Below are 14,477 nucleotides of genomic sequence, written 5' to 3'. Positions count from 1 at the left end.
TACTCTGTAGCTTTGGAAGGAGGAGTGGCATTCACTTCCGGAAACCCTATGAGCCTGGAGAGAGGATGAAAGGCACCCAAGCGTCGAGGACTCTCCTTCATAGGGTCGCTATGAGTCGCCTGTGACTTGATGACACTTAACAACAACAACAACAATACTCTGTAGCTGACATCTAAAAGGTTACTAAACCATTCTAACCTCAACATCTTAATTTGGATAAAGGTTGTAATACTGAGTCTTTACCCATTTACTATTTTATTTTGATGACCCCTGTAACCATAGGGTCCGTACAGGAAACAAGTGGGACAGAGTACCATGTCGTCGTTGTTAGGTGCTAAATCATGAAGCAGTGCTACAGATTGACTCCAATCCAAGGACTAATCCCACTTTGCAACACTTGGTAACATTTAGAAATATTAATATATGTATTTTAAGAGACATATACATATATTATTGAATGTGGTTAGTCGCTCTCCGGGAGGCTAAACTAGAACCTAACATGAAAGGTTACCTCTCAGAAGGAAAGTTAAATGTTAGGAGTCAAGAAACAGAAAGAAACCTTTTTTTTAGCTGAGTTTTTAGTCCTTTTAAATGTCTTGAATCTTGTGCTGTGTTCCTCTATTACCTAGTTAAAATAAATGTTACTATAAAGACCAGTAGAGATTGTATAGGCCAGAGGCTTCATATAAGCATTAAATATGTGCTGCCTCCTTATCTCAAAGTTATCTCATAAAAATGTAAAGAAGCAATAACATTGCCATTAAATAATTACATTTTAAGACTTCACAGATTATCTTACCCTTCACTGAATTGGTTGTGGAGTCTGAGATTTCTTTATTCTCTTTCACGGAAATAAATTGCCCAATTCAATTATAAGAATTTTTTTGTTTGTTTTATGTGGTTTTATTCTCATGAGACTCAAAAATCCCATTCCCCTTGGGATGGGGTGAGGGCCAGGGTGTTGCGAGATCCAGGCAACAGCTGGCAGAGAGAAGAGAAGGAAGGACAGTAATCTGGTCTCTGGTATGTCATTTCCTGATGATGGGTGTGTGCCTGGAAAATGATCAAAGTTTATGGATCCGAGTTGTAAAGAAATCAGGTGGAATAGCGAGCCACGGGTATGGTCTGGTAAAAGGGGAGAGGCTCCAGACATGCAGCCACTCAGCCCAGGAGAGCCTATGGACAAAGGCAGAGGAAGGAATTACAGGATTGCTCCTGAAGGATGTCATTAGACTTGGGTAATTTTATGCTAGCTGGGAAGGAATCCTATGCAACATGTAATTTGATCTCTCTGAATTTCTATGGGGGTTAAACACTGTCAGCCTAGTTCCTTGCTTAACCTGTGCACCTCTGTGCATCTCTTTCCTGCTTTTTGCCATCTCCCTTTCTTGCTTTTCCGCCTCCCAATTTTGACTGCTTTAATGGCCTTAATGTATTATGCAGTAAACCAGAGCTGTGTGAGCTTTTCCACTCCAGATGGTTTGTGTAGCTGCAGCAAAGTACGTGTTAGCTAAGACAATTAGGTCAAAACAGCTTATTGAATTAACTCTTTTGAGTGTTAGCTATGTTGCATCCTCTTCTCAGAAAGACAGAAGTGGAACTAAGTGGCTTGAACTGATGAGCTTGCTGGCAAGGGGCATGATTCTGGGTAAATCCAGGGGCTGCTCCATGGAGTGAAGAAATATGAGGCACAGTAGCCTACCCATTGAGAATATGAAAATGATATAAATACACCAGCAGTTATTTAGTGTCTTAAGTTACTAGTGCTGCTCTCACATGAATGCCATAAGTGGATGTTGCTGTTGTTATGTGCTGTCGAGTCGCTTGTGACTCATAGCGACCCTATGTACAACAGCTCTAAACTCTGCTCTGTCCTGTGCCAATCTCATTGTCTCCAACACACTCATCCCGATTGCCCCAGTCACTGGATCAATCCACCTCCCAGAGGGCCTTCCCTTCCTGCACCTGCCCTCCACCCTCCCAAGCATGATGTCCTTCTCCAAGGACTGGTCCCTCTTACAACATGACCAAAGTATGTCAGGTGAAGTCTCAGAATCCAAGGAGCAGTCTGGTTTAACCCTCTCCAGGATGAATCTGCTTGTTTTCTTAGCAGTCCATGGTACCCTCAGCACTCTTCTCCAACACCAAAGCTCAAAAGCATCAATTCTCCTATCCTCCCTGGTCATTGTCCAGCTCTCTGGTGCATAACAAGTGATTGCAAAGACCATGGCCTGTATCAGACGCACCTTAGTCTCCAGAGACACACCATTGCTCTTCAGTATTTTAGAGAGGTCCCTAACAGCAGACTTTCCCATTGCAATACGTCTTTTAATTTCCTGGCTGCTGGTCCCAAGAGTGTTGATTGTGGAGCCAAGCAGACTAAAGCTGTGAACAATCTCAATCTCTTCACCATCCATCCTGATTCTGCCAATTGGCCCAGTGGTGAGAATCTTTGTCTTCTTGACATTGAGCCTCAATCCATATTGAAGGCTGAAGTCCCTGACCCTCAGCAGCAAACACTTCAGGTCCTCCTCAGTTTCAGCAAGCAGGGTTGTGTCATCTGTGTAAGTGGATAGCTTTCTTAAAAAAAAATTCATTTTATTTCCCTCCGATCTTGAAGGCTCACAGTTCAAATCTACCAGATGTTCCACTGGAGAAGGAGGGACAGTCTTCTCCTGTGCAGTTGTATCTGATTGGACAGTAGTACACAACAAGAAAACAAAATAAAACAAAATTGTATTTTATCACAGTTTGTTGCTGTTATGTACTGCTCACAGGGACTTGGAACAGCAGATCTGAGCCTGGCCCCTCCTACACTATCCCTCAGTCCTCTTGTGACAGTCACCATGTCAGTTCATCTCATGGAGGGGTTTCCCTTCTTTTGCAGATCATCTACCTTTCCCAGTAGGATATACCTCTCTCAGGATTGGTTCCTGCTGAAAGAAAGTGAGGTGAAGTTTCACCATCCTTGCCTCTAAGGACTGTTATGGTTGCAAGTTTGGTCAAGACCTGTTGGTTTGTTCTTTTGGTAGTCTGTGATGTGTTTATTCAATCCTCTTTGCCAATACAAATTCAGATGAAGAAAAAAAAAATAAAGTACAATTTAAAGGCATAGAAAAGTCCAGTGCAGGTTGCTGGTTCAAGGGGAAGGCTTTCTCTCCCTGTCAGCTCTAGGAGAAGGTCCAGGTCTCTTCAGCTGTCTGGTTAGTTGGATGTCTCTCTATGGTTTGTCACCAGTCTTCCCCAATCTCTACTTGTTAGTTTGCATTTAATCTTTTCATTTCTGTTCTATTTCAGAAGAGAATGACTCAGGATATACCCTATACTAACCTTGTCGCTAACACTTGAGAAAATGCAGCCAGAGTGCTCCTTGGAGGCCAGCATGGCAAATTTTCTTCTCATATACTTTAGGCATGTTTCTGGGACAGGTTATTCCTTGGAGAGAGATGCCATGCTTGGAAAAGTGGAGGGTTGGTGGAAGAAAGGAAGGTTCTCAACCAGATGAATTGACACAATGATTACAACAGTGGGCTCAATATGTCAGAGACAATGAGGATAGCACAGGATCGCACAAGTTTCAGATCTATTGTTCTTAGAGTTGCTTTGAATTGTACTGGACTCAGTGACACCCTACAACAACCTTTTCTCATTTACATAACAATGACAACCCATCCCCCCCAAAGATGCCATAGCCACAGGCATTAAAAAAAAAATAATCAAAACCTGCTACTGTCAAGTTGATTCTGACTCATGGCAATTCACCTGTAGGTTTCTGAGACTGTAAATAATTAACAAAGGAAAAGAGGTTTTCTCTTTGTCCTACAACAGAGTGATTGGTGGATTAGAAATTCTGACCTTTAGTACATTTAAACCACCAAGTTTCCTTAACTATAGGCATAGAAGTTATTGTTGTTGTGTTTAGTTAGTTGGGTACCATTTGGTGGCCTGCAACTCGTATTGACCCTCTAAAACAACAGATCTGACGTCTGCCCTGTCTTAGATCCGCCTCATGATCTCTGACGTGTTCAAGCCCTTTGATACAGTCACTGTGTCAGTCTATCTTGTTGAGAATAGAAAATAGGATTTATAAAATTATTGCAGAATGATTGAGACCTCTGATCTGTGATTCTAGAGAAGAGTGCTGAATATTCCATGGACTGTCAAAAGAACAATCAGTTATGTCTTGGAGAAAGTGAAGCCAGGATGCTCCTTGGAGGCAAAGATGACAAAGCTTCATCTCCCATACTTTGAGCATGTTGTTAGGAGATACTCTTCCTTGGAGAGGAACATCATCCTTGGAAAGGATCAGCAAAAGAGAGGAAGACCCTCTGTGAGATGGATTGACAGGGACCGCTGCAATCAGTAGGCTGTTGAGACTGTCACAGGATAGGACGGGGTTCATATCTGTTGAGTAGTACCACTATAAGTAAGTAGTACTTGACCTGATGGCACCATAGCAACAAAATCGTTGTGGAGGTGGGAACAGGAGACACAGTTCAGTCCACACCATTTAGTGAATAGCATAATGCTTGTTAGTGCTGTAATTTTTTTGACACTTAATACAAACATCAAAGTCATTGCCTTTAAAACCTTCTCATTCATAAAAACAAGCATGATAAAAAAAATGACATCCATCCGTCTACCTGTAACTCCATGGTGCCTGCTGTCATTCATGCAGACACTCAGCAGGCGGGCTGTTGTACTGGAACTAGAAATCGGAGAAGACACTGGGTCCCTTTCAGGACTGACCTATGTTCCCAGAACAAGATCATGGGGACCAAGAGAGCAGAAAGGTGGCTGCTTTTCCTTAAGCCTTGCAACTGGGGAACGAAATGGCCTGGAATACCAGCAGAGTATCTTGGTGACCCTGACGTTGCAGAATAGAGGCTGGGCCACTAGATGTTCTGTGGAAGATATAAAAAATGGTGATAGCTCAGGGAGGCCTCCCAGGGTGAAGATGCTTAATGAAGAAAAAATAACAGGAAGAAAGTGAGGAAGGCAGATTGCAGTAGTGGTTATAAACGCAGGCCTCGGAGTTCTCAGATGAGGGTTGCAACCCACCTACTGGATATGAGAAGTGAGGGAACAGGGGAAAGGAACCAAAATCTCTTACTTTGATAACTGGACTATAATTGATAAATTTTGGTAGGTGTGTCCTGGAGGCTCAGAATGAAGACATTTGGAGTTCCCTAAAAAATTCTGATTTCCTATTACCTTTTACCATCTCTCTTTTTGTGTATGTTTTATAATGTGTGTAAGCATGAGTATGTGCATGCATATATTGCTAGAGGCTAGCAATATTTTTCCCTGATGGAGAGCTGGTCTAAAATGTTTGGAAGCTCCTTCAGTCAACAAAAATAATACTGTTAATCAAGCTATGGGGCAGGAAGGCAGCTCACAGCCCAGTATGATGGAGTCTCTCCTTCTGTACATCTTTCTTTTCCACACTGGGATAGATACAGATTCACAGAACTGAGTTACAGTTTGTCTAGAACAAGGCCAGTGTTAAGTAAATACAAAATGCTTATATGTATAAATTTAAATATTATAAACAGTAGGTAAATGTGTATGATGAAAACAAGTGACCTGTATTCTTACTTGAAATTCTAGCTCCCTATCTTCAGAGGTCCAAATGTGTGTGAGGAACATGAAACTCTTTAGAGCGGGTGTCCTCAAACTTTTGTGCACATCAGAATCTCCTGGAAAATTTGTTAAAAGGTGGATTCACAGGCCTTGCAGCAGAGATTCTGTGTTCTTTAATCCAGAATGGGGCCCAGAAATTTACATTTTGAGAAACTTTCTAAGTTTTTCTGATACAGTCAGCCCATTGGTCACACTTGAAAAACATTGAAAGATTAAACATGAACTTTCTGCTACAAAGGCAGTGATTTATTTCTGCTGCTTTCTCAATGTTAATTATACTATTCATTAACATGATTACCGACAAACACTATTCTGATGCACATACATATGTTTTGTAAGCTCTTTCTCCTTGTACATAAGTTATAGCTTATATAATTTTAATATAGCTGTGCCTAGTGGAAAGGAGCTGTGCTGCCAACCCAAAGGCACACAGTTCGAATCCATGAGTTGTTCCATGGGAGGAAGATGGGCAGTTTCCTCTGATGCTATTTACGGCCACTGATAACCCACGAAATGGTCTGTTCTGACTTGATGGGACACAACAACAAAAACAAAACATGGAAACTCTGGTAGTATGGTCCACAGAGTGTTACCCTGCTAATCCAGAGAGGCCCAGTATGTGGATTAGCCACTCCTTACTCTCTAGGCCACCACTTCTCCCTAATCCCTCTTACGGACAAGTCCTAAAGCAGCCTCAGCAGTGAACAGGCCTCGTGGCCTTCCTGATGTTCAGCACTCTGGATTTCTGTGCCCCTGTCTACAGGAAAGACCTCAGAATGTCAGCTAGCCAGAGCCCAGAGCCTGTGGAAGTCGCAGGCAGTCTTCACTGTGCTTCTCAGGAGAGACATGGGCAATCTCCTCCTAGGCCATTTAAAACCTCTGAAACCCTTCAGGAGGGACGGACAGCTCCAGCCGTTAGTGGACATTTGGTGAAGCAGCTGAGCCCTCTACCTTTGCAGCTTGCTCCTATAACTCGTGCTCTTGACTGTGTTCTTAGCCCCAGATGGTTTGATGCACCACTGCCTGGCAGAGAACATCTATAAGATGAAGCTAATTCCCACCATCTTTCTTACTGAATAGTGTGTCACAGCAAAAATACATTAAATAGTTATAAAAGGCAAGTTTTGCCCATTCTCAGCATGCCAATGCCAAGTCTCCTTTCCCGAGAACCAGTGTGTCTGCTGAGGGCAGGGTTCACATCTATTGTTCATAGGCTCACGTTAAATCCAGAAGAATCCTAACAATCATCTGTAGGTAACATCTAGCAACAACAACCTTCACCTTCATTGCCTTCGAGTTAGAACAGCCTCATAGCTGATCCTCCTGCCTCATAGCTGATCCTTGACTGGGTCTTCAGAGACTTCAATTGCATTGGGAGGAGATTGGGTTTCAGCTGGATTTGAACCACCTGCCTTTCTTTGGCTTGGCACCAATTATTATTAAAGTTATGTGTGAAATATGCTTTATTAATGGTTCTTGTGCCTTTACGATCCACTCCCTCATTCAATGCCTTCATGTCTGAACAGACTGATAGGTCATGATCCTTCAGTGGGTTTTTGGAGGCTGTAAATTGAATGGGAGATTGCTCATCCTTCTCCCACAAGCCGCTGGTCAGTTTGTACCTCAGAAGAGGCCTCACTCCTCAGTTACCAGCACAACTCCCTACAGTCTATGTGACCAGAGTTCCTTCCTTTTAGATTAGGTGTTGAGTATATTTCTCTTACTGGAAGAAGATGACATAGGGTTATCCATTTACCTGATGCGTCTACAGACATACCTCATTTTAGTGCTCTACTGTTTCACTTCACTAATTCTGTGCTTCTTACACATTAAAGATTTGTGGTAATCCTGACCCGAGCAAGTCTGTTAACACCATTTCCCAGCAGCATGTACTCACTTCTTGTCTCTCTTTCACATTTTGGTATTTTTTTTTTTTTTAAATTGAGATTTTCATGAAAGTTTATAGAGACTTTGGATTTCCATTCATTCATTGTTGCAGCTTTACTTCTTTAAAATATTTTAGCGAATGGTATTTTTCACATAGTTTACTGCAGTGTGATGTAAACTTGATTTTTGTAAGCACTGGAAAACTGAAAGCCTTGAGACTCACTTTGTTGCAATAATTGATTTTTATCATTTGGGTCTGGAACCGAACCTACACTATCTCCCAGATATGCCTGCGTTTTAAATGATGGTGCTTGAGATGACTAGCAGTGATAAAATGGAGTGGCTTTTTCAGTTCATAGATAAAACGTGTTGGGTCTAGAGATTAATTCATGCTCATCAAGTACTTTTCTTTTGGTTTGTGTGTTTAGGCAAAGTGGCCATTCAGAAGGAGGACTTGCAGAAATACCATAACAGAGACACCTGGTTCCAGCTGCAGCATGTCGACGCCGACTCAGAGGTGCAGGTGAGGTCCCTCTGCCACCTTCAGTTGCAGAATCCTGGACACAAAGCCATTGAGAAACATTGGAGTTTGGGAGGAAAACTAGACTCCATTTGTGGTTGAAGAAATGGAATTTTTTTTTACCTTAAGTTAGAATGTTGTTGTTGTGTACCAACTCATAGCTAACCCTGCAGTGGGTTTTTTAGAGGCTGTTTGTGACATGGAAAGAGATTGCCTGTCTTTCTACCCTGGAGCAGCAGGCGAATTTGAACCATGTACCTTTGCGATGGCAGTACAACTCCTTCCCATTAGGCTTAGCAAATTTATGCGTTCTCTAATTTATGCTTGAAAAATGAAATCTATTTTGTTTGTTCCTTTTGCTGTTGTCTAGCTTTCTTATACACTGTAGATGCAGCTCCAAAATACATAAAATGAGAACAGACAATAGCATGTGACTGAAGGAAGGTAAAAAGAAAATATGGATAAGGAAGAGTAAAAATTAGAAAGCTAGAGAGTAGGATTAGTACAAAAAGCCTTATATGGCAGTGTGTTTGCTGGAGGTGGCTTGTGTATTTGTCTCCAGGCTTCCTGGCATTCAAAGCAAAGAAAGATTTAGAGCTGTAAGAATTAGCCAGTCCAAACAAAGAAAGGGATTGTCTGAAACATCCCTGGGGACACTCACTCCAGCTTCCCTGGACAATGTGCTAATTGGGACTGATTTCCCCCCTACTTGTGCAATGGAAGACACTTCCCTCTCCGCACTGCCGACCCCCACCCCCCAGGACTAGTGAGTTCCCCCCCTCACAGTGAAGACTGCCTGCGACTTCCACAGGCTCTGGGGCTCTGGCTAGCTGGCATTCTGAGGTCTTTCCTGTAGACAGGGGCACAGAAATCCAGAGTGCTGAACATCAGGAAGGCCACGAGGCCTGTTCACTGCTGAGGCTGCTTTAGGACTTGTCCGTAAGAGGGATTAGGCAGAAGTGGTGGCCTAGAGAGTAAGGAGTTGGGCTGACAACCCGAAGGCAGGGAGCTCTAATCATCAGCTGCTCTGAGTTAAAAAGATGGGCAGTCTCCTCATATAATGTATAGCCTCTAAAAACCTGCTTGGGGAGGGGGGGTCGTCAACTATGGGGCAGTTCTGTTTCAGTCCCATAATAACAACAACAACAGAGCAGTTAACCCATGCTGAATGAGTGGCCCGTAGAACACTGTCCAAGTGGGAAAGAAGACCTGCGTCTTCTCTTCTTGCTGATCTTTTGTATGTTTCTCTTAAAAACAAAACAAACTAAACTAACAACAACAATATTTACACAAAACCTAGCCAATTCAAATTCAGTGCCACTGAGACAGTTCTGACTGACAGTGACCTTTTGTTGAGTTTCTGAACCTGTAAGTTGTGTCAGGAAGAGACTGTCCATCTTTCTCCCTCAGACAACTGGTGGAAAAAGTGTGTCCTTTGAGTTAGTCGCCCGCTAGTTAGCTATGGACTATATACAACGTCAGAGTAAAGCCTGTTTCTTAAATTTCTAGGTTTTGCTAAGTGTGTTTTATTTTTCCTACGTTTGAATTTCACTCTGAGCACAGGTCTGTGTTGTTGCCATGTGTCATCTAGTTGACTACAACTCATAGCAACCCTATGAACAGTGACTCTGAACCTTGTTCTATCCTGAGCCAACCTCAGCATTTCTGATAAACCTGATCCCTTTGCCACAGTCGCTGTGTCAACTCATGTCATTCACATGCAATTATAAAGGGACTCACCATGACCCAAACTTACAGAGGTCTTTATACTGCACTTTATGAAAGCACTTTCATCTACAGGCTCTTATAAAGATGCCAGGCTACAAGCCAAATGGCACAAACAAATGTGGATAAAAATCTTGTTTCTTTCATTTGCTAGTGACATGACATTGGGGCTGTTATATACTCTGAGATTTAGGACTAGAGGACTAGTGGTTTCTTCTCCTAGAAGTTGTTGGTTAGGTACTGTTGAGTCCAGTATGACTCATAGTGACCCTATGAAAATCCAGAATGGGAGAGTGTAAATAAGAATTTTTGTACAGAGTAATTGGGATAATTGTTTATCGTATGATACAAAGATAGAGAGATAGATATCAGAAGCTGCTGCATTGATTTGGACACATAATCACATACAACGGAACAAACTCTTGTCCTTTCTTGCATCATCCTCATGATTGTGGCACGTTTAAGGCCTTTATTATAGCTCTTAGTCCAGTCCATCTCATGAAGAAGGGTCCCTCTTGTCCTCATTGCTTAGTGGTCTTCAACTTTACCATACATAATCTCTAGCAGTGTGTACTCCTTCTTAAAGCAACTGAGGAGGCTCTGGTGTCCACTTGGGTAAAGAGTTGTGCTGGCAACCCAAAGACAGGCTATTCAAATCCACCAGCATCTCCTTGGGAGAATGAGGCTTTAAAATCACCTGGGAGGAGATATCCCATCTTTCTCAGAGCTGGTTACTTCATTACACCATGGGTTCTCATCCTCGCAACTAACCTTTAACTAATGGCTAAAGGATCAAGGTTGCAATCTTTGTTGAGATCATGGACTACGTGGATTCTGAAAGCCAATTAAGTGTAAATCTTTGTGTAAATCTTAAATCAATCACTTAAATCAATTAAGTGTAAATCTTTGACAAAGAGTATAGCCTGAGGGAGGGGTTAAGTTTCTCTACAAAAATTTAACCTAGTGGGGGACTGTGTAAATGACCACCCTACCTCCTCCAGGAGGCATGATAATTAAGCTTTCCACTTAATTAACTGCTTCACATGGAAATGTTGACTGAGGGGAGTCCACATATGCTTGAGCAAATTAAAAGACATTATCATTGCTGGCAGAACTAATAATGTATTTGAAGTAAAGCACAGTTCTGACAATAAAGAAGAATGTCAGCCCCAGGAATGTAATGTCGTTCTCTTTGTATGCTTCAGGTAACTTGGAAACCTTATATAAATCTTATAAACCTACATTTAGAAGGTATGTGCAGTGTGGATGTTTTATAACTGAGCTTCCGTGTTCTTTACACTGCTACACTTAGTTCTGTTTTCTGTTTTGGTGATTATCACGTTTATTCTAAAATAGTACATTCTTGTGGTATAATCACAATAGCTTTTGCAAGTATTCTGCAGAGATGAAGTCTTTATCATGTTATTTGCACTGTTCCTCCTCTTTCAGGTTTAATTTTATTGTTAAGTGGTGCTTATCCTCCACCCTGCTTTTCGGGTTTTTTGTTTGTTTGTTTTGTTTTCCTGCTTTTTGTTTTAAAATTAACTTTTCTTTTAAAAATATAAAGTCACAGGATTGGTAATGCTAGTGTCTTGGTTATTATGTGTTCGTATAATAGAAATACCACAAGCCAATAGCTTTAACCAAAATTAAAATTAAATTAAAATTAACCAAACCCTTTTGGAGACTAGAAGTACAGAGTCAGAGCTGATCCTAGGGAAGGGCGTTCTCTTTCTGTCAGCTCTGACAGAAAGATGTCTCCATTCGACATCTGTGGACTTGATATTCACTGACGATGCACCCATGTCCTTGATTCATTCTTCTCCAGATCTTGGAAGTTCACAGTGAGGGACTTTTGTGTCCAAGGCAGACACCTCATCCCCAGCTCTTCTTTATTGGTGGTGGTCAGGCCCTCCATTTCTGCTTGCTTCATTCTCCTTGCATTTCTTGCAAGATAAACGGTGAAGCAGGCCCCACCCCATAGTAACACTCCTTCTATTGGATCAAGAGTTCTCAAACCCTGCCTCATTGATACAACAAATATGACCAAATTATCTCTAGCAGTTAGCATCACTGTGCTAATTATCACTAGCATAATCTCATCTTGCCTCATTAACACATGTTGCTGTGCTGTAGATTTAGAACTAACTCATAACTGACCCTCCTGTGGGATTTTGAAGACTATAAATCTCAGGAGTCAGAGACTGCCCATATTTCACCTAAGGAGCAGCTGGTGGATTCAAACTTCTTACCTTTGGGTTGGCAAACCTACTCATTACTGACTAGACCACCAGAGCTCCCCTGTAAACATATTGAGGTCAAGATTTATGATGCATTACAAAATAGAGGAAAATTACATCAGATTACACCATGGAAGGCTATTGCATCATTCTGTAAGTGCTAAACTGCTGAGAATTTTGTCTCAGCCAGGTTGACACATAATTTTCAATCCATGACAATTCAATCAATGACAGCTCCTATGCACACGTATAATAAATACTGCACACACCCAAACTCACTGCCAATGAACTGATTCTGACTCATAGCAAACATATAGGGCAGAACAGACCTGCTCCATGGGTTCCCAAAGCTGTGATACTTTTTTCAGAAGCACACTGCGTTATCTTCACCCACAGAGCACTGGTGGGTTTGAATCATCCGCCTTTTGATTTGTTACTGAGTGCTTAACCACTACACCATCAGGGATCCTTGTACAGTAAACCACCACATATCCACTATCGCGAAGTCAAGTTCAGCTCATAGTGACCCTTGAACAGGTCTCGGAGGCTGAAAATCTTCATAGGAGGAGATGGCTCATCATTTTGACTCAAAGTAACTGTTGGTCTTGAACCCCTGACCTCTTAAGTTAAAAGCACAACTTGTAATGCACTACACCACCATAGCTATTCCCATAATATTTGGAAAATCATAATTAAGCAAATTAGTGTGCTCTCGATTAAATATAGTACAGAAGGTCCTATATTCTCTTCACCCAGCTTCCTTGCATGAAAACATCCTGCACAAATATAATACATTATTATTACCAAGAGTTGGGCATTCCTATAATCCACAAGGCTTATTCATATTTCACCTTCTTTGTATTTGTATGTGTATATATTGGGGTTTTTTTGTATGTTGTTTTATGCAGTTTTATCATATGTGTGTATTTTTGTGACCACCCCATCATCATTCATATGTTATAATGTTGTGGCTGCATCAGTGGAATAGTTTACAATTGATGTCATAAGGTACTTCATGTGCCGGTAGACCATCCCATGCCCTCTCTGAGCCTGCTTTTGTCAAATAGGGTACTGATCTCAGCCTTGCAGTTCCCTAGGGATTTGTAAATTGTGAAAGACAAGTACAAGCTATGACTATGAAGAGAAAGAAGAAAAGAATTACTATTCATTGATCACTTGCTCAGTTTGAGGCACTGTGTTAAGTGCTTTATTCATGTTTTTTAATTTATCAAATTGGCCTTTCCCGAAGTGACCATATACAAAGAGAGAGCAGTGCCCTCCACCAGATTCCAGCTGACCTTTCAAATTGCAATTATAATCCTTTCTCTGCAGTTATGATTTCCTTTTGAAATGTCACATTTACAATTTTTGAGAAGGGCAGAGGACAGCATATGGTTTTCCGAATCCATCTGCTGTATAATTCACAGTAAGAAAAGGCATGTGTTAGGAATGAAGTATCAGAAAAGGAGGGCCACCGTGAGATCACACAGTCACGGAAATGGGGGAAAGAAGATCTCAAAGGTTTCTTGTTGCGTTTGGAATTGATATTTTATAAAGGGTTTTGGTAAATCACTTTATTTTAAAAACATGTCTCTTCCTTGACACTAGATGGTAAAACAACAATAATAATAATAATAATAATAATAATAATAATAATAATAATATAATAAAGAAATAAGAATTAAAAAAAGATAATGGAAGAAAACTTGGAACAGGCAGTGTTCCATGATACTGTTGCTGTTGTTGAGTACTATCCCATACTGACACGCCAGTGGATTTTCAGAGGCACTTTAATTACACAGGAGGAGATTGGCTCATCTGTTTCCCATGGAGCAGGTGGTGGATTTGAACCATGCTCCTTTGGGATTGCAGTGCAGTTTCTTACCACTTGGCCACCAATACTCCCTAAGTTGTGATAATTGAATATTTTATTTACAGTTGTACCCAAGTCAATCAATCATTCAATCCATCCTACTGCTATGGGGTTGACTATGACTCACTGTGATCCTCCATCTGTTTCTGAGGTAATAAATCTGTACAGGCAATGATGACCACCATTGGCATGGCTAGTGAATTCCCAGAGAGTTCTTGGGAGAAAGATGGGCCGTCATCATTGATAGCCTCTGAAACGTGCTGGAGGGCCAGCTGTGATTCAGTTTTGACTCAATGCCAGTGAGTTTGAGTTTTTGCTTGTGTGCCAGGCACCGCTCTGTCAGCGACATTGATCTGTCCAGTGACATTGCCAGTAAATTTTCTCCCTCACCCTCTCCAAGAAAGTCTAGCAGGCAACCAAGCTTTGTTATGTGCTCTGTTTTGTTTTAATAAACCCACAGTTAAAGTGTAACATATATTCAGACAAGAGCACAAATCGTAAATGTATGGTGCTGTTAATTATCACAAAGTAAACACACCTGAGTAACCATTATCATTGTGATTTTATACCTTGGAGGGGTAAGGATTGT

At 41.4% G+C, this 14,477-nt stretch overlaps 1 protein-coding gene across 2 annotated transcripts in view; it reads left to right on the top strand.

Moving 5' to 3' along the window:
* Positions 1–14,477, top strand: part of RASA3 (RAS p21 protein activator 3) — a 194,720-nt gene that overhangs the window by 66,717 nt on the left and 113,526 nt on the right. For both annotated transcript variants that reach the window (XM_006883814.1, XM_006883813.1), the window contains exon 4: positions 7,959–8,053. In XM_006883814.1, coding sequence (XP_006883876.1) covers positions 7,959–8,053 — 95 coding nt within the window. The remainder of the gene's footprint in view (positions 1–7,958; positions 8,054–14,477) is intronic.

The sequence above is a fragment of the Elephantulus edwardii genome, unplaced genomic scaffold, assembly GCF_000299155.1.
Source record: "Elephantulus edwardii isolate Elephantulus edwardi_28Jun2011 unplaced genomic scaffold, EleEdw1.0 scaffold00030, whole genome shotgun sequence".
In the NCBI taxonomy this organism is placed as follows: Eukaryota; Metazoa; Chordata; class Mammalia; order Macroscelidea; family Macroscelididae; genus Elephantulus; species Elephantulus edwardii.
This window is presented reverse-complemented; position numbering and strand designations above follow the sequence as displayed.